General features: G+C 44.5%; 1 protein-coding gene across 1 annotated transcript in view; it reads left to right on the forward strand.

Moving 5' to 3' along the window:
* The window catches only part of Ano5 (anoctamin 5), a gene marked incomplete in the record, with an annotated part of 83,656 nt that overhangs the window by 7,471 nt on the left and 53,476 nt on the right, over positions 1–22,709 (forward strand). Inside the window, 4 exon segments of the mRNA XM_008833703.3 lie at positions 1,103–1,146; positions 12,817–12,870; positions 18,517–18,558; positions 20,226–20,339. Of these exon segments, the coding sequence (XP_008831925.2) occupies positions 1,103–1,146; positions 12,817–12,870; positions 18,517–18,558; positions 20,226–20,339 (254 nt within the window).

Consider the following 22,709-nt stretch of genomic DNA (forward strand, 5'->3'; position numbering starts at 1 on the left):
TTTTAATATTTTTACCTGTCTCTATTACTGTTAGATATTTAAGAAGCCATTACAGTTTATTATGATGTGTGTGTGTGTGTGTGTATTTTCTATGTTTTCAGAATATATCTTAACTCTTCCTGAATTTATATTTATTGGAGATAGTCTGTAAGTGGTAGTAACATCTCATTTCTGTTGTGTTATTTTCTCAAACATATACGATTATGTAGGAAGTCTTTGACTAAAGTAATATTTCACTGTGTCCAAGATCATTACAGAATAAAAATCATAATCCTCTGTATAACACTCTAGAGTGCCAGAAACTTATTGTTCATGTGTGCCAGCCCCAGTAACTAAACACATTACCATTATGAAGATGATATGGGTGCTCAGATAGCGATTTCCTCTTCTTAGAAACTGGGAGAACTCTGACGATTCCAGAAAGCAACAGAGAAAATGGCATCTCCCCACAGGGGCGTGAAGGCAGCCCTCTGATGCAGTGTTGCTCAGTGGGTGTGATGTTCCCTGTTATTTTGCTATGATGAAACACCGTGACCAAGGCAACTCATCGAAAGAAGAGTTCATTGGGCTTAGGGTTCTAGAGGGGCAAGAGTCCGTCATGGTGGGAGCGTGGCAGCCAGAACAGAAAGCAGTGTTCACATCTTCAAACAGGCACAGGAAGCACAGAGAGAACCTGGAAGTAGAACCAGGCTGTGAAGCCCCAAGCTGCCCGCAGTGACCTGCTTCTCTAGCAAGGCCACACCCCCTAAACGTCTTCAAACTGCACCGAGGCTTAAGCCTTTGGGAAAGGTTCTTATTCAAACCCCGCAGTGGGTTTTGGCTGTGGTTTCATGAGTGCGTTCATCAGAGTTATATTCATGTCTTAGTTACTGGTATCATTCTTGTACCTTAGGATGTCGAGCTCTGCCCTTAGACCATAATGAGTTTTTGGAGAAACACGTTTTGGAGGCTGTTTTGAAAAATGTAGTTTTCGTTCATGTTCGTTTGATATTTTTCTTTGATTTGTGTTGTTTTGTTGAATCCTCATTGCTTTCCTATGTAGACTTTGAACACAGACCAGTCATACATTGTAATATATCTTTCCTTTTCCTATTTCATCTAGGGTTAAGAGCCAAAGAAATAGACCTTGGCCTCCAAGGGAGTGAGGTAAGTTGAATATGCACCTATCAGCTTCACCCTATGCAAAAAACAAAGGCCAAATCTAGGCTAGGAAGCTCTCAGACGTGTGTCTGCTCCGTCCCCTCTTATTTATCCCTCCACTCTGACCCTCTGATCTCTAACATGCTCATCTGAACTTAGGCACATTATACCTCTCACCTGATATTTAGATGCAATATTAGATAGTTCTGATATTCTCACTCGAGGAAATCCATCTGCAATAGTCAGCTTCAGCTGTCCGTTTGACACATCTGGGACAGGGAGATCTCGAATGAAGACTTTTCTCCATCATGCTGACCTGTGGGCACATCTGTGGAACATTTTCTTGATTGCTGGTTGATGTAGGAGGGCCCAGCCCACTGTGGGCAGGTGGGCCTGGGCTGTACAAGAGCAAGTCAGGGGAGCAAGCCAGTAAGCACTGTTCCTCCGTGGTCTCTGCTTCAGTTCCTGCCTTAAGTTCCCTTGATGAGGGACTACACCTGTAAGCCAAATGATGTCTTTCCTCCCGGAGTGGGTTCTGGTCAGTGTTTTATTAAGCCACATAAAGCAACCTGGGCCATCCTTTCAGAAGAGATTGGCTGTCAGCCACAGGTTTGCCTAAATGGACAGAATACGCTGCTTGATTTAAGACTTCTGTTAGTTCCAGGATTCCTTTGGCATTTATCCTGAGGTTCCCTGTGCAATAAATTCAGATGGGCTAGGTTTTGCTGTGGGAGGAAGTAGCATTCGGTCAAACTCTGTGGGAAGGGTAATGCTGATTATGTGGGGCATCTGTGTATGCTGTAGTTATTGGCATGCAATATCTTCTTATCAAGGGTCATGTTGACTTGGGTCAGATAATTCAGGAACTAAGAAAGCAGGAGAGGTGGCTGAGTGGTTAAGAGCATAGTCTGCTTTTGCAGAGGACCCAGGTTTGGTTCCCAGCACCCATATGGCTGCTGTTACAGGATGGAGTTCGCAAAAATATGTGGGGCATCTGTGTATGCTGTAGTTATTGGCATGCAGTATCTTCTTACCAAGGGTCATGTTGACTTGGGTCAGATAATTCAGGAACTAAGAAAGCAGGAGAGGTGGCTGAGTGGTTAAGAGCATAGTCTGCTTTTGCAGAGGACCCAGGTTTGGTTCCCAGCACCCATATGGCTGCTGTTACAGGATGGAGTTCGCAAAAAATCACCAACATTACTTTAAGAGAAGTAACAAGATTAATTTTATTTTCTGACAGGCCAGGCTATCTCGGGAGTAGAAGCAGCTCTGATGATTGTCAGGTCAGAGTTTTTATAGAATTACAGAATTATTATTAAAACAGGACATTTGGTCAGGTTTGTACAACATAGCAGAACTTTGAATCTATTAATCAACAACCAGTCACTATACAGACAAGTGACACAGTCATATAACTTGGCAATCAGCTTTGTAATTTTAAAATTAGTTAACTGCCTAGCCATAATAAGTATAGTAAGAAAGCTGGAGTCAGCAGTTACTGGTGGTCAGACAGTAACAGGATAACAAGGTGGTCTTATGCCCTGTGTCAAGGTGACCCAAGACAGCAAGCGGATTACAGAAGTGAAAACAAGCCGGTTAGCCAGATGTAGAATGTCGAATTAGCATATCCCACGGTTCATGGTTAGGACAATTTCCCAAGACCCAAGGTTGCCCCCCTTTTCCTTTCGGTGTGGAGCAGAGTTGCTGTTGAAATGGCTCCAAACAAAATGGAGTAACTTAGGGAAGTTTACCGACGAGTTCACTAACAACCATCCATAAAGTCAGTTCCAGGGACTCCGATGGCCTCTTCTGAGCTCCATGAGAATTGTACACCCATGGTGCACGCACATACATGCAAGCATAATTATACTGGCATAATTATAATGTATTCCTCACACTGTTTAAATTTAATTACATTCCATGTTACTTTCATCTGTGGAAACTTTACATATCTGTATGCGTATACATATATATTCATGTTCCAGACAAGCTTCTGGAGTTATGTCCAGCATGTATTTGTCATATAGCACAGTTACAAGTAAAAATAGTGTCCCTGAAACATCTTTTTAAAAACTGGCAATGTTTGGGGTTATTAGAGATGATCGTACTACTGAAGCTTTAATTCTCAGGAAGATGGAGTGGAAGCAGCAAGCCCTGTTCTACCCAGGAGGGTTACGACTCATGGGCATCATGTGTAGAGCAGCCTAAGAGGACGGTCCCAGTTAGGGAGCCGGTCCACCAGGAGGCAGCCTCGGCGGAGGAACAACCAAGATCAATTGCCTGGGTCCGCTCTCTGTTTTAGACATTGCAGACTGTGGCTAGAGCCTCCAACAGCCCAGAACTACAAACAGAGCCAGCAAAGCTTCAAGAAATGCTTGTTTGACATAAGTGTGACCTGGCGACACAGCAACCTTCAGCCAGTGCCGCCCAATGGCAGTCTATCACAGTGGAGGGAAACCATGCCGATCTCCACCCCTCTATCAGAACTTAAATGAACAGACTGGATCCTGCTCTCCCCAGTCCCCAATCCCAGACCACACAAGTGGTCATAAATTACTCTGACCACTGGCAGAGTTGGTGAGGAAGGCAGAGGCGAGGTCCAGAGTATCCATCCCCTCTGGGTGCTAACAAGACCCACTTCCCGCTCACCCCTCCTCAGAGGAGACTATGTGGGAACCAGGACTCCCACCCTACTAGTGGGAAAGCTGTGCCTTGCCCTTCTCTGCTGGGAGGTGTCAGAGGAGACCAATGGGGAGACTGGACTCCCTCCCCACTAGAACCACAGGTTTCCCTTGGAGAGGGAGCTTTCTAGGTGCTCCTGAGAAGCGCCTTCCACACCGACTCCACCAGGGGACCATGGAGGTCTTGCAGGGAGCAGTGTTGAGGCAGTCTCCTTTCCAGCTAGGCTGAGGTCAGGGAGGCTCTGGGGTGAGCTTGGACTCCCACCACTTCTCAGTTGCTAGATTTGCTTCTAACCCACCCCCTAGCTGGGTGGCAGAAGCAGGAGGAAGCTGGACTTGAACTCCTACCTGGTCCGGAGCATCTCCTGCCTACTCTGCCAGACCAATCTGCAGATTTAGGTAAGGCCAGGAGTTTCAAACCGATATCCCCCAAATCCACATTTCTATGGAAAATGATGGCTGATACCAAAAATAGATGGACCTGCACAAGGAACTGGGTGACACCGCTGAGGACAGAAAAACACAGCTTGTGAACACAAAATCTGAACTTTTAGAACTGAGCGGTAGAATAATTGTATAAATCCCTAATAAAAATGATAAAGTCATTGTGTGAAAACCAACAGTCCACCACATTAAAAATTTGACATCACCAAATTTCAACAGTTTATTGAAAACACCTATATAAACAATCTCATATGTAACTATTGTTATATAAATTGCAACCAGCAGGGCAAACGGAGTGGAGTGATTCAGTGATCCTCTGGACTATTTTAGTGAATTCCTGTGAGGCTATGAATTATTTCACAATAAGAGCAACATAGCTTTTAGGTTGACAATTTTCCTACACCCAGTCAAAAAACATAAGAAACCATGCAGCAATATATATATATATATATGGAGAGAGAGAGAGAGAGAGAGAGAGAGAGACATACACAGGGATATCTTTACTAGAGTATGTGAAAATGCTGTGGCAGTGTGTCCATTGTAGGATAGAATGGAAGAAATCCTTGAGGAAACCAGTAGCCCCAGCTGGCCTGGAATTCACTATGTAGACCAGACTAGCCTCGATTTCATAGAGATCCACCTGCCTCTGCCTCCCAAGTGTTGGGATTAAAGGTGTGTGCCACCAGTAAATAAAGTTCTAAACAAAAATATTAGAATACAGCACCCATCCAAGTATTAGATTCAGGAATCTATTCAGAGATACCTGGAATCATCAGTGGCTTTTATCCAATGGCAAATTTGTAGAGATGATTGACGTCTAGGCACTACAAGTCAGAATGTACAGAAATTCTGGATTCATTGTTTCAAAAGGATATTTTACACTTTCACAATTATTTAACTTTTTTCAAAAGATCTATTTTCAGGCTGGGCATGGTGGCACACACCTTTAATACCAGCACTTGGAGGCAGAGGCAGGCGGATCTCTGTGAGATCAAGGCCGGCCTGGTCTACATAGTGAGTTCCAGGCCAGCTGGGATTGCAGGGAGACCCTGTCTCAAAAAGGCAAAAAAGAAAAAGATCTATTTTCGTTTTAAAAGAATATTTTTAGTATTTTATTTATGTGTATGAGTGTATTGCCTGCATCTGTGTAAGTGCACCCATGTCATGAAATGCCCACAAGGGTCAAAAGAGGGCATAAGATTCCCTGGAACTGGAGTTACAGAGAGCTGTTAGCCACCATGTGGGTGCTGGGAATTGAACCCAGGTCCTCTGCAAGAGCAGTCAGTGCTCTTAACCATCGAGCCACCTCTTCAACACCTGGATTCATTTTCTCAATTATGTGGTGTGTGTGTGTGTGTGTGTGTGTGTGTGTGTGTTTGTGCACACATGTGTGCATTACTTCTCACATGACTGCATGTGCACAGAGGGGCCACAAGAGGGCATCAGATTGGAGTTTGGGTTACAGGCAGTTGTGAGCCATCTGATGTGGGTGCTGGGAAGTCAAATCAGGTCCTCTGTAAGAGCAGCAAGTGCTGTGAACCACTGAAGCATCTCTCCAGACCCACAACTGTTGGATTTTTAAAGGGTTAAAAATCTAGAGTGCTAACTCTGGTTTACTCCTAGTAAAGACTGACAGTAAGCCTTATTATCATCTTTTTAGCAACCCCCAAAATATCTGGGAATCAAAATGATACGATAAATATTGTAAATTTATCATATAGCCACTAGAAACTATGCAAAAATTACTCTTTAAAAGCCAATATGGGGGCGTGAGAGATGGCTCAGCGGTTAAGAGCACTGGCTGCTCTTGCAGAGGACTTTTTAAAAGCCAATATTGGGGCGTGAGAAATGGCTCAGCGGTTAAGAGCACTGGCTGCTCTTGCAGAGGACCAGAGTTTGGTTCTCAGGACCCACATGGCAGCTAGCAGCCATCTGTAACTCTAGTTTCAGAATATCTGATGCCTGCTTACAAGTCCACGGGCACTGCATGCTTGTGCTGCACACGCACATAAGTGAAACCCTCATCCCCATAAAGTAAAAATAAATGATTCTCTTGTTCTAAATATTTCATTCATTTTTATTTTTGTATGTGAGCGTATTGCTGGCATGTAGGTAGGTGTACCCATGTCGTGCAATGCCTGGGAAGGTCAGAAGAGGGCGGCAGAGCCCCTGGAACTAGAGTTGCATATGGTTGTTAGCCACCATGTGGCTGCTGGGAATCAAACCCAGGACCTCTGCGAAAGCAGCCAGTGCTCTTAACTGCTGAGCCATCCCTCCAGTCCCAAATAAATGATTCTTAAAAAAATAAAGTGAATATTCATTGCTGTATGGACATCATTGTATAGAGATGCAGATGCACTCAAGATTACATACATAGCTTTACATAAAGAGCAAAATGTTGTGTGGAGTACAATGAAGCTATGTGAATCGGCGTAGGAATGCATTTACCAAGTTGTGGAGCTGAGACTGAACATGTCGTCTAACTTTTGAGATACTCTCTTAATTACTTTACAACTGTGATGGTTTGACTGAGTTATCCCCCCACAGGCTCAAGTATTTGAACACTTGGTCAGTTGGTGGCACTGTTTTGGGGAAGGTCACTGGAGGACACACATCAGGGCGGCAGCCTTTGAGGGGCATCAGGGCGGCAGCCTTTGAGGGGCATCAGGGCAGCAGCCTTTGAGGGAGCGTCAGGGCGGCAGCCTTTGAGGGGCATCAGGGTGGCATGGCCTTGTCCCATTTCTGGTCCCCCTCTCTCTGCTCCCTGTGCTTGCCTGAAGATGTGAGCTCTCAGCTTTCTGCTGCGGCTGCCTCCTTCCGTCTCCTCCCACCTCCTGCCATGCCTGCCCCACCATGATGGACTCTTGTCCTTTTGGAACCTTAAGCCTAATGAGCTCTTCCTTCTGTAAGTTGCCATGATCATGGTGTCACAGCAACAGAGATCTTCATACAGAAGGTACCAGAGGGCTATGGCTGTGAAGGACTTGACCATGGTTTTCGGAGGCACACAGAAGACTTTGGAAGTTTGGACTAAAAAGCAGTTGAATCGTGTCAGCAGAACTTAATGGGTGTTTCTCTTAGAGGCCAGGATCAAGATTTTTCAGGGGGGAGATAGAAACAAGAGACATAAACAGCAACAGGGAAACCCTGGGAAGTCATGTGGCTGCTCTCTGCCCACAGCCTAAGAGCTCGCCTGAGGCTAAATGAAAATGTTATGGACTAATTTCTTTGAGGAAATTTCAAGACAGACTAATGAGTCAATGGTGTGGTTACTAATGGGGAGTATCATGCAGATCTACAATGAAAAGGAGAAAATGGGGCGCAAAGAAATACAAAATGTACATCTGGGAGAAGCAAAGACACTAAGAAGTTTAACGTGTCAACCAAAGCATGTCCAGGAAGTCAGCCCCACTCATAAGGAGGGGAGAGGCATTGAGGAGAGGTCCCCGGGTTGCTCTTGGACAACAGAAAGCGTGCGCTCGGGAGAAGAACCCACCGTTTAAGAGTCTAACGGTGAAAGGACAAGGCCTCAGACGCTGTCTGCTCTTAAAAATCCAAAGTACGCAAAGCTGCTGAAATCGTGGACGAAGGGGGCCAAGGTCCATCCAAAGCTGGCAGCCGGACTTGGCGCTGAGGGCTCATTGGTTCTTCCTCCAGGGCTTCAGAGAGCCGCCAAAGCCAGGCAGCATGTGTCAGGGGAGTCCCTGCGTAAGAAAGGCCCCGAGAGGCCATCAGAGAGGTCACTGTGTGAAGCTGTGAAGGTGAACCCCGGTTGGCAGTGGGGACCCCAAGATGGTGGAGATGCCAGAGCCGTGAGACACCTGCCAAGAAGAGCTGTATGCAGGGAGTGCTGCCGGCCCAAGGGAGAGATGTGTTTGCAGCCCAAGGCAGCGAATCTGGAGAGGCAGAGCCATCTAAGCCCTTTGGAAGGAGAGTCCCAGACACTGGACACGGAGCTCCCAGATTTGCTGTTTGCCGGTGGTTTTCGACCTTGCTTTGGCTCTGTATTTCCTCAGTGTGCCTCGATATTCCCACTCCTCCTCTTTAGAATGGGTATGTGTATTCTGTGGCATTGTGTGTTGGAAGTATAGAATTTGACTTTACAGGGGCTAACAGTTCAGAGACTGCCTTGAGTCTCAGAAGAGACTTTGGACTCTGAAATTTGAATAATATTGAGATGTTAAAAACTGTAGGGACTTTTGAAATTGACCTAAAAGCATTTTGTAGTATGATATACAAAATCATGAGCCTGTGGGGACCAGTGAGTGGAATGTGGTGGTTTGAATGGATTGTCTCCCATGGGCTCAAGTACTTGAACACTGGGTCAGTTGGTGGCACTGTTTCGGGAAGATCTTGAGCCTTGAACAGGTGTGGCGGTGCTGGAGATGTCAGTTGGGGTGGGCTTTGAGAGTTGGTAGCCACACCTATTTCTTGTTTTGTTCTTTCTGATTCCTGTGCCTGCTTGAAGATGTGAGTGTTGTTTTCTGTTCTGGCTGCGTCCTGTCACCTCCTGTCACCTCTTGCCGTGTCTGCCCCACTGTGATGGGCTCTCTCCCCTCTGGAGCCATAAGCCCAATAGACACTTCCTTCTATAAGTTACCTTGGTCATGGTATTTTATCACAGCAACAGAAAATGTAACCACCATAACAGTATTACTTCTTTAAGAATACTATTTAGAGGACCAGTTATAAAACCTGTCGGTGAAGCTAATCCAAGTCTGTATTTTACTTTGAAAGCTAATTTTTCTTATTTTTAATTTTTTGGGGTATTTAATTTTTCTCTGTATGAGTGTTTTGCCTGTATGTATGTCAGTAATCCTGTGCATGAAGTGACCAACACGGCCAGAGGAGGCCTCCCAGAACTGGAATTACAGACAGTATTTAGCCACCATGTGGCTGCTGGGAACTGAACCTGGATCCTTTGCAAGAGCAGCCAGTGCTCTTAACGGCTGAGCCATCTTTCCAGCCCAGATTTCTCAGTATCATTGCTTGGTTTTTGATGTGTTTAATTCAGCCTGATTTAGGTGACATTTTTGAGGAGGAAATCATTTTACTCTAGGTGACCTGGTATGTTGGCGTATGACAGTTCATAATAGTCTTATGATTTTAAAATGAATTTCAAGACATTGTCCTCATCATTCCTGTTTTGTCGTTGTTTGAGACAGGATCCCACTATGTAGCCCTGGACGTCCTGGAAGTCAGTATCTAGACCAGCCTGTCCTCAAACTCAGAGATCTTTCTGCCTCTCCCTCCAGAGTACTGGGCTTAAAGGCGTGCACCACCACACCCAGCCCATTTCTGATTTTATTTACTTGACTCTTTCTTAGTTGATCTAGCTACATATTTGTTTTTCCTGCAGAAGCAGCTCTTGTTTTTATTGATTTATTTTCTATTTTTTCTCTGTCTACGTCTGCTCTGATCTTGATGTCTTCCTTCGTTCCACGAACTTCTATGACACGATTATTTTTCTAGCCCACAGAGGTTTAACATTAGGCTGCCTATTTGGACTCCTTCTCTCCTGAGGTCGTTCCACATCTCCCCTTTGACTGCTCTTGCTTTCCGCGTTGGGCCTCTGTTGGCATTTGTCTCACATTTTCTGATGGTCGTCCTGCTTTTGGCATTTCACCAATAACCTGTGCAGGAACATGTTCATTTCCAGGGACTTCCCAGGATGCCGCCTGTTGCTTATTTATCATTTTATGAAGTTTCAGTTAGAAAGGACACAGGTCAGGATACCAGTCTTATCAAGGCAAGTGTGTTAAGCCTGTTTCTGGCCTCACATAAGATCTGTCCTGGAGATGTTCTGTGTATGCTCTGTGGCTCTGGGTGAAGATTCTGTATGTGACAGGAACACTTTGTGTAAGTGCACTTTAACTCTAGTATTTTCTTGCTAATTTTCTGCTGGATTGATCTGTCCACCTGAGGAGAATGGTATTAAAGTCCCACAGAATTTCTATATTGCTGTTGTCACCCACTGAAACAGAATCAGGAAGATACAGAATGTCTGACAGATCTATAGCAAATACAGAGATTGAAAAAAGCCCAGGACTACACGGCATGGTAACAGAACTACCAAACATTGGAAAAGAAGAAGTATTGATATTTTCAAACTCTTACACAAAAATGTAAAGAGAGATGAAAAACTTACAAGTACTTTGAGCCAAACCCAAAGTCATCGGTGTTAATAAGAATACCAGCCATTATTGATGATGAAAACCTGTGCATGTGTCTCTGGTGGTTTGAATGGGAAATGTCGCCCATAGTCTCAGGTCTGAACACTTGGGTCCCAGTTAGTGGTGCCATTGGGGAGGTTCAGGAGCTATAGTTTTGCTAGAGGCAGTGCGTTACTGGGGGTGAGCTTTGGGAATTTATAGCCTCACCCCACTTCAAGTTTTTACGCTTTGCTTTGTGTTTGTGGTTAAAGGTGTGATCTCTCAGCTGTCTGCTCCAGCCACCTGCTGCCACGCCTCACTCACCAGTAAGGACTCGCCCCCTGGAACCATAAGCCAGAATAAACTTTTCCCTAAGTCACTTTTGGTCATGGTGTTTTATTACAGCACTAGAAAAGCAATTGATACAAAGTCTTCAATACGGAAACTTAATTCAACAATATATCAAAGGCGTACTGATTACAATCATATGTGATTTATATCTGGCATGTAAGGTTGGTTTCTCATTAAAAGCTGTGTGGCATGTCACACTGATGGAAGGAAAGAGGAAAGCCCCTCCCTAGAGCCAGGATCAGCATGCTTTCTTTTTTTTAAAGAAAGATATTTTTTTTTTGTATTTTGAATTATGTGTATGTGTGTGTAGGTGGGTATATGCACATGAGTGCAGTGCCCACAGAGGCCAGAAGAGGGTATGAAATCCCTGGAGCTGTAGTTATAGGTGGTTTGGAGCTGCCTGATGAGGGTGCAGGGAGCTGGGAACTGAACTCAGGTCCTCTGCCAGGGCAGGAAAGCTCTTAACCACTGAGCCCTCTCTCCAGTCCTCAGCATCCTTTCTTGATGAAAAACTCTTCAGCAGTTTAGGTCTACAAGAACAGTTTCTCAACAAAGCCCAGTATGGGAGAACCCACAGCTGTCATGATCGTAAGAGCAGCTGAAGACGTTCCACCAATGACATGGAGTTGAATACACGTCCTTGCAGTTCTCTTCAACATGGTGCTGGACATAGACAGCAAAATAATTTAACAAAAAGAAGTGAACCAGGTGTTCAAATACTACTATTTTAAAAGGAGTATTTTAGTTTTAGTTATTGCTGTGTGTATATGTCCGTGGGAGTATGCATATATGAGTGTGGATGCCCGTGGAGGCCAAAAGATGGTGACAGACTCAGCTGCCCTACGTGGGTTCTGGAAACTAACCTTGGGTCCTCTGCAAGGCCAGCATTCACTCTTAGCCACTAGACCGTCTCCTCAGCCTCCAGGTGTCCAAATTTTAAACTGTAAGTAAGTAAGAGTATCTGTTTGCAGATAATATGGTCTGTTCTAGTTTGGTTTCTGTTGCTGAGATAAACTCCATGATCATAAAGGAACTCGAGGAGGAAAGGGTTTGTTTCCCCTCCAACTCCCAGGTCATGATTTCCTGCTGAGTGAACTCAAGGCAGGAATCTGGAGGCAGGACCTGAAGCAGAGACCGTGGAGAAGCACTGCTTACTGGCTTGCTTTCTTGGCCTAGGCTCAGCCTACTTTCTTACACAACCCAGGACCTCTGGCGCAGGGTGATAGCACCCACAGTGGGCTGGGTCCTTCCACATCACTCAGTAATCAAGAAAATGCCTCATGGACATGGCCACAAAGACAGTCTGTTCAAGACAATTCCCCCAGTTGAGTTTCCTTCCAGCAGTGTATAGTGGACAGCACATGCCCCAAGTAACTTTTGGTCACAGTGTTTATCACAGCAACAGAAAGCAAACTAGGGCAACATACACGAATTTTTCTTGAATTTTCTGTTTTTAAGAATCCCAAAATAATGTCTTGTAAGGTACTCGTTTTGGTAATTTTAAGCCAATGTCGAGCAGATAAAATGATAAGTCAATTCTGTGCTCTCCCTGTCGGTCTTGTTCAGAATCATGACAGTTACCGTGCCCTTGGCTGTTGTATTGGCATGTAGATGTTTTCAACCATTTCATGTGTTTCAGATTGTTTTATTATTTAGTAACACCACCCCCCATCTCTCTCTCTGTGTATGCCTTTCCTTTTCCTCTCTCCCTCTCCCTATCTCCTTGCACTCACACACTGAACACATTCACAGGGAGAGACACATACATGCATGGATACACACACACACACAGGCACACGCACACACACAGGCACACACACACAGAGGCACACACACACGCACACACACACACACACACACACACACATATAAATGAGAGTTTTCATATACTTTCAGCTGTTCAGTGGTTTCCCAAAATTCATGGTTTAGCATTTCTGCACAGAGAACCTCAATATTCTTGCTAAGGAAACTTAAATGCTCTGATTATCTTAATTGCACCATTGTTAACAGCCCTGTATCCCCTCTCCACCCCCCTTTGCTATTAACAGAGCCTCAGCAGCCAGGAAAACAACTTGCTCCTAAGTGTGGAGTCACAACCTTTGGTAAGCAGCATCTGCACTTTCCTCTCTTGGGTGGACGGATGGGAGCATCTTCTGGTTTTCTGCACGGAGATACTGTCAGTCAAATCTCAGACCCTCAAGTGTGATGTCTGAGAATGTATCACTTTAGAAAAAAACATTTGTTTAAGAAAAGTGTTACCTCAGAAAAGCTAATGAGGATGATAATATAGATGCAATGTTTTCACATTAACATTCCAGGTGTTACGCAGAATGACTTCATCAAAATTGTACTGTTGTTTATGGGGTGGAATTGAACGAGAACTTGACTGAGACCCAGGTCAGGGTTCTTCCTTCATTAGAGTGTGCTTAACTGTGAATTCATGCCTATGAATAATCATGATGTGAAAAATGAGACTAGGAGCCAATACAGACGTTATTAAACTTGGATTTTTTTTTTTCTGTCGTTTGCTGAGAAAATCAAAGTGAGGTTTGGGAACATGGGGAAATGGACTTCAGGCATCGTTAGTGTTGTCTGACATCATTTCTGAGGGTCCACAGTTGGGCTCCGTGGCTGCAACTCCTGGCTCCTGGCTCCACAGCTTCGTGTACCTTTCTTGTGTCTGCTGACCTCTGGAGTTGGGAGGAACCCTGGTCATGCACTTCGGATGGGGCATTTCTAATGTTTCTCTCCTGATTCAAATTAGATAATGTGCTTAGAGGAAGATGGTGAAAGCAAAGGTATCAGCCTCAGTCATGTCATGGGTACAACCCACCCCCGGGGCTCACTACTAGAAAGATGCTTCAGTATTGAGTATCCGCCTTAAAGTAGGTTTTGTCAGGTTTTTCGACTACAAAGTTCCTGTTGGATTCTTTTCTTCCTCCCATAATGTATTCTTGTGAAGAGTCACTATGCAGTGTGCACGGGCTGTGCTGAACCTCGTTATGATTAGATAAATAATAATAATAAATATTATTTTGTTACTGTGCTGGTGATTGGACCCAAGGCTTTTCGCATGTAGATAAATGCTCTGCCACTAAGCTACATCCCCATCCCCTAGAGCTCTTCTGTATGGGAGATTCCCCTCCCTCCCCCCTCCCTCCCCCCCTCCTTCCCACCTCCAATCCTTCCCCCCTCCCCATTTCCTTTCTTCTTCTGCACAAACCCATGGATATTTCTATTTTGTGCTATAAACTCAGTTATACTTTGTTTCATCGCTCTGAATGGCTTTCCAGCTACTCCAGCCTTGTCATCAGAGAGCTCTTAGGTTGTTTACATAGAACTTGAACACACACCACTTTTGTTCTTTTTATGTCTTTTCTTTTCTTCCTCTCTAATATTACAAGATGCTCAAGTCACTGTATGTTTCCTGTCTCAATCCTAGAAACCATTCCTCTAGAAAAATTTTATTTTCATTAGAGCAGATTATCACAAAATTATCGACCAGAAGCCTGTTACCAGAGTCCTTTTAGACATATTCAAAGTAGGATAATTTGAGGACTCGGTACAGACGTTTCATAAGTGCTCAAGTACCCCAACATGCACAGACAGGCCTGCCAGTCATGAGTCTACTGTAATGCACAGAATAAAGGGTGGAGGGGGGAGCAGCTTCTGGAGATGAGAAGGGGATGCCTAGGAAATTAGACAGGAAGCTCAGGGACAGTTCAGCAGAAGCATGCAGCCCTCTTTTTAAAAAGGATTTATTTTACTTTTCAAAAACATATCTACAAGTGTTTTACCTGCATGTGTGTATATGTGCTATGTGAGAGCAGGTGCCTACAGAGGCCAGAAGAGAGCACCACATACCCTATAACTGAAGTTAGAGACAGTTGTTAGCCGCCAACCAGGTGCTGCAAACTGAATCTGGGTCCTCTGTAAGGGCAGCCGGTACTCTGGACCGGAGCCAGCTCTTCTTATAAAAAGTTCATCCCTTTATTTATTTGGTTTTATTTTATGTATGTAAGTGGTTTGCCTCCTTGTATGTAAAAGTACGCATGTTGTGCAATGCCAGCAGAGGCCAGAAAATGGTGTCTGATCCCCTGGAAGAAGAGTTATAGACATCTGTGTGCCAGCATGTGGGTGCTGGGAGCTGAACCCAGGTCTTCCACCAGTGCTCCCAACCACTGAACTGTCCCTCCAACCCCTCTCCAGCTTTCTGGAACCCAACCTTGGGAAGGAAGACGATCAGTGTCTCAACCTCTGTGGCTCTGCACATCAGAAGTCAGAGACCCAGGGAGTTCTTTGATATCTATTACACTCATCATCACAGGACAGAAATCAGGCTGGGAGGACTGGAGAGGAGACAAACCCAAAGCATGCAGTGGAGTGTCACTGGGCACATTTTCCTTTATCTCTGTTATGATAGAACTTCACTAATGATTTCATAAATGTACCAGGATTCACATAGCTTAATTGGAAGAAGTCAACAGTAGATTTGAGTATGTAAATGTTGCATAAATCCCACTTTGCCAGGGCCACTAAAACCAACATGTAAAGACATGTGGGAAGCGGGCGCAGTCGAGCCGGCCAAGATGGTGCCCCTGGCTGGCTGCCAAGCCTCGTGACCCTCACTTGTTTGCTCCAACTGTTAGCCCCGTGCTCATGTCTTGATTGGCTCCGTGTGACGGTCTGATTGTGGGATGGATCTGATGAGGGTATATATTGTGGGATGACGAAGAATAAAAGAGAGAGTGAGAGAATTGCTTGAACCTCACCTTGGCGTTCGTGTTGTCCTTTCCTCGGCTCTGCTGGTCGGAGTCTTGGTTCGCGGCAAAGACACACAAAGACGAAGACAGCTGTAGCGAAGAGAACCAATCTAGGATGTGTCAGTGTATTAGAAAGCTTTTGTAAACACTCAGCATTCAATAGGGAGCCATGGAAACTGGAGAGGTGTGTGGGAGTTGTGGTTTAATCATGACTGATGTACACCTAGAGGCTTTGAAGGGATGTAGGTCCTGCTGACCTCAGGGGCTGAATGAAGAATGTCCCCCATAGGCTTCAAGTGTTTGATCACATTTTTCTTAGTTGGTGGCTTTGTTTTGGGAGGTTTAGGAGGTGTGGTCTGGCGGAGGAAGCAAGTCCGTGGGAGTGGGCTTTAACCTTGCCCACTTCAGGTGCTCTGTCCACTTCCTGTGCCTACTTGACTATGTGAGCTCTCCGCGTTCTGTCCTGGCTGTCCTCTCCTGCCACGTCTCCCACCGTGAAGGACTCTTCTCCCTCTGGATCCATAAGCCCAATAAACTCTTCCTTCTATAAGCTGCCTTGGTCATTGTTAGGGTCTGAGACTCGGGATCAATTCCCACAGACATGAAGGAAAAATGCATTAAAATTTTACTCAGAAATTTAGAGTATAAAGTGACCAAATTAGCAGCTAGCTGGGCACGGGCTCCACAAGCCAAAGATGATGGCGTCCGGCCCTGAACAATAGCAGGCTGGGGCTTTTATTGGGAATTCCACAGAAACCCAAGCGTGCCAAGCATCCTTTAAAATGATTGGATGGCCCCCTATCCTGAGTATGGGGGAAATTCTTATTGGTAGGGGCTGTCTTTAGGGCATTGGAATGTGCTGGCTGTAATCTTTAGAGCCAGAGAATCCTGTTTATTCCTTGTAAGGTCTTAACACATTTGAGCTTGCCTAACATGCCTGGGCTTGCCTAACCCAGAGCCCTTGCAAATGTTCCAGTCAGCTCACAAAATGGGGACGCTAATTAAAACCGGAGTCAATGCAGTTTGAGGTCTGACTCTTCAGTCATGGTGTTTTGTCATAGCAACAGAGATCTTAATACCTAAGTTGGTACCACAGAGTGGCCTGTGGCTGTGGAGAATCTGACTGTGATTTTTGGAGGAATATGGAAGATTTTAGAAGTTTGGACTAGAAATGTGGTTGAATGCTATATCCAGAGCTTAATGGGTGATTCTAGTAGAGGCCTGGCTCAAGATGTTTCAGAGGGAGATGAAACAAGGACCTTAACAGCAACTGGAATATTTTCACTACAAATGTAGCTGTCGTCTGCCTATGGCCTAAGAACTTACTTGAAGCTAAATTAAAATGTAATGAACTAATCTCTTTGGCAGAGGAAATTTCAAGATAGCCTAATATAGAATCTGTAGTGTGGCTATTAGTAGTAAATATTATGCAGATCTACAGTGATAAAGAGTAAGTAGGACAGAAAGAAATGCAAAATGTACAGTCCGGAGAGTCAAAGAGCAATAGGAAGCTTAATCCCGTGGCAGTGAAGGCAGGTCTTGGAAAAGCCACTCCCATTGCGATGGAGATCGGAAGCATCAAGGCCTCTGGATTTGCACTTGAGCAATGGAAGTTACCTTCAGGGCAAGACCCCACCCAACTAAGCTTCCAGCTTGTGAAGGGGAAAGCCTAAGGAGTTTTCTGCCCCTAGACAACCACAACGTACCAGAAGCTGCTCGTAATGCGGATAAAGCAGGCCAGCTTATGGGGTGCGGAGTGGACTGTCCTCATTTGGATGAGCATGTCCCTCATAGCTTCCAAGTATTTGAGTACATGGTCCCCATCTGTTGACACTGTTTGGGGAGGGTTGTAGAATGTTTGGGAGGTATGGCCACACTGGAGGAAGTACGTCACTGGGGGAGGGCGTTGGGAATCTTCGGCTTGCCTACTTCCAGTCTGGTTTACTCTGGTTCCTGTGCTTGAAGACATGAATGCTTGGCTTTCTGTTCTGGGCATCTCCTGCCTTGCCTCTCCCAACCCCCCATCATGGACTCTTAGCCCTTTGGAACCATAAGCCAAATAAACTCTTTCTTCTATAAGTTGCCTTGGCTATGGTGTTTTGTCACAGCAACAGAAAAAGAACTAAGAGGACCGGTAAGCTAAGTATTTAGTGCTGACATAGAACAGACCCAAACCAGTCACAAGAGATGTTTTAATAAGCTGATCAGGAACAGCCTGCTTCAACATAACCCGGTGTTTGTAACTGACCTGTGTCTGTACCTACATATCAGTCGGTTTCTTAATTCAGTCACTGTTAATGTCGCCCAGAGTCACGGCTCTACCTCACAGATAGTCCCTTCCAATGTTCAGATTTAAGTTTCCTTTTTAAATATATACTTTTATTGAATTTTTGTGCATTTCATACATCATCTTTATATCCCCTCCCCTATCCACATTCCTGATAGCTCCACCCCGCACCAGATTTCATGCATTCTATCATATATGTTAAAGCCTGTGGAATCAAGTTTCTGTACCCAGATGTCCCTCGGTGTAAGTTTATCCACTGGGGTCTAGCCAACTTATCTGGGGTCTGTCCTTTAAAGAAAATCAGATCTCCTCGCCCAGTAGTAACCAGCAATCTATTGTTCTTCAACTAAGTTTGGGACCTACCATCTTTTTCCCCAGTTCTATCCTGGGACATTGAGGTGGTGTTTCAGTGTCCTGGGATAACTGAACTTGGGGCTTATTGTGGTCAGCAACAGCCTGGCCGTGAGGGAGCGAAGGGTTACCCCGAGGCAGAAGCCGTTCAGCATTGCCTGTTCTAAACTGGCATCCACATTTTGCATCGGGGGCTTGTCGCTGCTGTGAGGAACACCGTCCTGCTGTGTGGCTAGGATGGCTCAGCGCAGCCACCACCCAGAGCAGCCCTGTCAGTTTGTTCATCTGTGTGTTGGTATCCTAAGTCCTAACCAGGATGTGCTGATTGTCCCTTGGTTGTTTCGCAGTCTGCTAAGCGGTTCAATTTGTTCCTGAAGCGACGTCTGATGGTGAAATGGTTCCGGTTTGGGATGCTTGTGCCTGGGTGTGCAGTGACAGCTTGGGGTGCTTCACATATCAGTACCATCCTTACTGGAGGCCTGATCACTGATTGCTTGTTCCCAATTGATGGTTAACCACGGTGCTTCCCAGTGTTTTCTAATCTGATTTTTTCCCTTTAATGTTTTTATATGCTCGTTGTCTCCAGAACTCATTTTTGTGGACATAGTCAACTTCTCTGAACAATATGAACATTTGTAAAAATAGCAATTAGTTTTCTTTAAAGGTCTACCACATAAAATATGGCTACCCTGCGAAGGACTGGCATTATTTTGCTGTCTGATTTTTGTCCCTTGGTTACACTTAGTCTAGTTATGCCTCTTTCACGGTCTTCCACACATTTCCTTATTTTTTTCCTTCCTTTTCTTTTTAAAACTGCTTTAGATCCAAGGTATAACATGATAACAGCTTAAGTTTTCTTATTTTTTTAAACATTCTTTTAGTATAGGAGAGATGGTTGTGGGTCTTTTTTTCTGGCTTACAACTCAAGCTTAGATTTAGTTACTGGATTTCGATACCTCGACTCCAGGCTCCCCGGATGCTTTTGTTTTTCTGTTCATTTTTCCCACTCTTCCTTCCCTGCATTGAGAGCCACTTCCTTCTGCATCACACCAGCTGTGAACTCATCAGTAAATAGAGTTTCCAGGTTCATAGACCAGACATGGGATTCCTGTCATACTTGTCCTTGACCGATCTGCACCTGTTCCTTTTTATGGGACTTTTTAAGGTGAGTGGGAGGCAGCAGAGGGGACCATAAAAGACATTTGGAAGCTAGCAGGTGTACCAGGTCTAGTTCCCATTTATGAGTTAGTGAGAGCAATCTGGAGACTGTCACACTAGACCCACTCTCTGTCTGTTTGCATGTATAAACATGCCACAAGGCAAGACCAAGTCAAACTGGTCTCCTTTCCCCCTGAAACTCAGTGTTTGTTTTCTGTCTCGAAAAATGAGGAATTAATTAATTGAACATGTAGACACTGACCCTGTAATTTTGATTATTAATGTATTGAGAAATTGACACAAATATAAACAAAAGATGAACAGAAGCTCACCTGTGGAACCAGTGAGTGATGAGACACTTGCGTCAAAACTCGTTCTTGGTGAGGCCAGTTGGCAAGTTGCCTGCTTCTAATTCTTAGGTGTACCTTGATTTCTGTTCCTCTCTTACCATCAACCACAAGTTTATGTTCTTACAGTGAGGCTCTGTGGGTTGGTATGTAATTAATTGTGTGATGGGAAAAGTGTCTAATAAATTATTTAATAGACTAATTGGTGTGTTTAATTAAAATCAGTATTTTTTTCTAAGTATGCATCTTAGGATAGATGTGTAAATATATTCACTCTACATTTTGCTGTAATTATAGCATTTCTGTGTGTGCACGAAACTAATGTGTTTAAGCATGCAATTAGTATGTGCCAATCCTGAGGCTTTGTCAGTCTTTAATCTTCTCTGTGGAATTTTGCTTTATAAAATAACTGTAATTTCTGCTGTTGACTGTCTTGATGTTTTAAGTGTGCAAAACATCAGGTGGTCACCAAATTACAGCTAACCTCTTTAATGTGTTTGCCTTTCGGAGATAAACAGTGATGTAAAATCACGTCACTTTGTCTTCTGCAGTTTCAAAGAAGTGAGCAAAGCAAAGATTCCGTCTACTTCAGAGACGGGGTCAGGCAGATCGACTTCGTGCTGTCCTACGTGGATGACGTGAAGAGAGACGCAGAGCTAAAGGCAGTAAGTGCTTATCTGAGAGAAACTGGAACCACAGGGGATGCAAATGCTGTCGTTCAATGGAGCCCCCCAACCCCGCCCCGCACTGAGCTGTCAGTTCTCTGAGATCTTAGAAGAACTGAGAACACCACAAAGCAGCCAGCCTGAGCTGTGAAAATTAGGCTTTTTTGAATATTTTGGAAATGATGACATCTTCCTCCTCTCCCTCCCCCTCCTCCTCTCCCTCTTCCCCCTCCTCCTCCTCCTCTCCCTCTTCCCCCTCCCTCCCTGTTGCTCTCCCTCACCCTCTTCCTGCCGCTGGCTATCTTCCTTCTTTTCTTGTTTTATCTATCTTTTAATTTATTTAATTGATTTATTTATTTACTTTCATTTTATATATGTGTATGACTGTGTTGCCTGCGTGTAGACCAGTGCACCCGTGTTGTGCAATGCCAGTTAAGATATACCAATAAACATTTGCTCACAACTCTTGAGAATTTGCTTGGTATAGGTTCTAATTTTACAAGGCACAGAGAGGACCTACCGACCACCCACCTACTGACTGGAGCAGCGGAACAACACTGCCATCTCCAGGTCTAAATTAGAAGAAGGAGGATACAATTGCTTCAATTCCACTTTAGGATACGTATGTTCTCCCTGTAGCCCCAAGCTAGCATGGAACTCCCTATGTATGTAGTTCAGCTTGGCCTCTCATCTCTGCCTCTGGAGTTCTGGGATTAAAAGTTTTGTTCCTCTTTCATCTCCTCCTCTTCCTCTTCCTCTTCCTCCTCTTTTGCTCCTCTTCCTCTTCCTTCTGCTTTACTGTAACTGACACACATTTCACTTCAGATCTCATGACCCCACAAATATGAGGTACATTTCTGAATCTAATATTTTGTTTTCTATATGTAGTTTTTATCTTTAAAAAAATATGATCAGTTTCAAATCTGATTTGAAATGGCCTTCCTAGTGTGCTCTGTTCCTGATCTGTGGCTGACCACCTTCCTCTTCCTTCTGCTTTACTGTAACTGACACACATTTCACTTCAGATCTCATGACCCCACAAATATGAGGTACATTTCTGAATCTAATATTTTGTTTTCTATATGTAGTTTTTATCTTTAAAAAAATATGATCAGTTTCAAATCTGATTTGAAATGGCCTTCCTAGTGTGCTCTGTTCCTGATCTGTGGCTGACCACTTTCTGAACTAATTTCTTTGTTGTGGTTCACTGCCTCTAACACGGTCAGGTAAGTTCATGAGGCCAAAGACCTTGTATTCACTTGCTACATCCCCATGTTCAGACGGCGATAAGGAAGAATGTCCGTTCAGCAATTGTTCACTGAAGCAAAGAGTCCATAAGTTATGTATAAGCGTTCATTCCTTACTTGTGTGCATAGGTACACAGATATTTATTTCCTTAAGTGTCACATAAATAGTGAATTTGAAGCCATAACTGTCATCCCAACCCTGTGCTTGATCACTTCTGTGTCCTTTTTCCTCAGAAACCATTCCACTGGGCCTCTGAAATTCACACAAAATGACGTGGCTACATCTCGTCTGAATGTTGCCCTCACACCCCACCTTCCCTAGTAGTTCTCCTTCCTTGGAGCGATGGTAAACGCTCGCTCTAACCTGCTGCATTTACTCTATTCTTCCTCTTCTATTCCAAACTTCCTGAGTCTTGGATCTCATCATGGCTAGTGCCCGGCCCTGTCATTTTTCTGGCCCCAGGTCCCTTCTGTTTCCCACCTGTGGCTTACTGTCAGGCTCTCCTCTGGTGCTCCCTGTGGTCACCCGTGATCTCAGTACATGCGTCCACTGTTATTTGGACACTCAGCATTTCTGGTCTTCAACTGCCTTCACCAGTGCTCTTGGCTTCCACTTTAACTTGACTACTGGCTCCCCTAAATCACAGCATTGCTAATACCTTCAACCCTTTCTGATTTATGCCATATGTCTATTTAACCCACCCCTCAAATCTTTCTGACACACACCCTTCTGTCACAGCAGTATCAGGAGATGCTGTTATCTTGCCATCCTTTTGCTGCTCTCCCTCCCTCCCTCTCCCTCCCCCTCTTCCTCTTTAACTTGACTACTGGCTCCCCTAAATCACAGCATTGCTAATACCTTCAACCCTTTCTGATTTATGCCATATGTCTATTTAACCCACCCCTCAAATCTTTCTGACACACACCCTTCTGTCACAGCAGTATCAGGAGATGCTGTTATCTTGCCATCCTTTTGCTGCTCTCCCTCCCTCCCTCTCCCTCCCCCTCTTCCTCCCTCCCTCCCCCTTTCACTATCCTTTACTGGATGCTTTTCCTCTGCATAATTATTGTGTTTCAGTATTCATCAAGCTTCACACTTCTTTTTATCTCTCAATAAAATGTC

The sequence above is a fragment of the Nannospalax galili genome, unplaced genomic scaffold (assembly GCF_000622305.1).
Source record: "Nannospalax galili isolate Female #2095 unplaced genomic scaffold, S.galili_v1.0 scaffold1257, whole genome shotgun sequence".
In the NCBI taxonomy this organism is placed as follows: Eukaryota; Metazoa; Chordata; class Mammalia; order Rodentia; family Spalacidae; genus Nannospalax; species Nannospalax galili.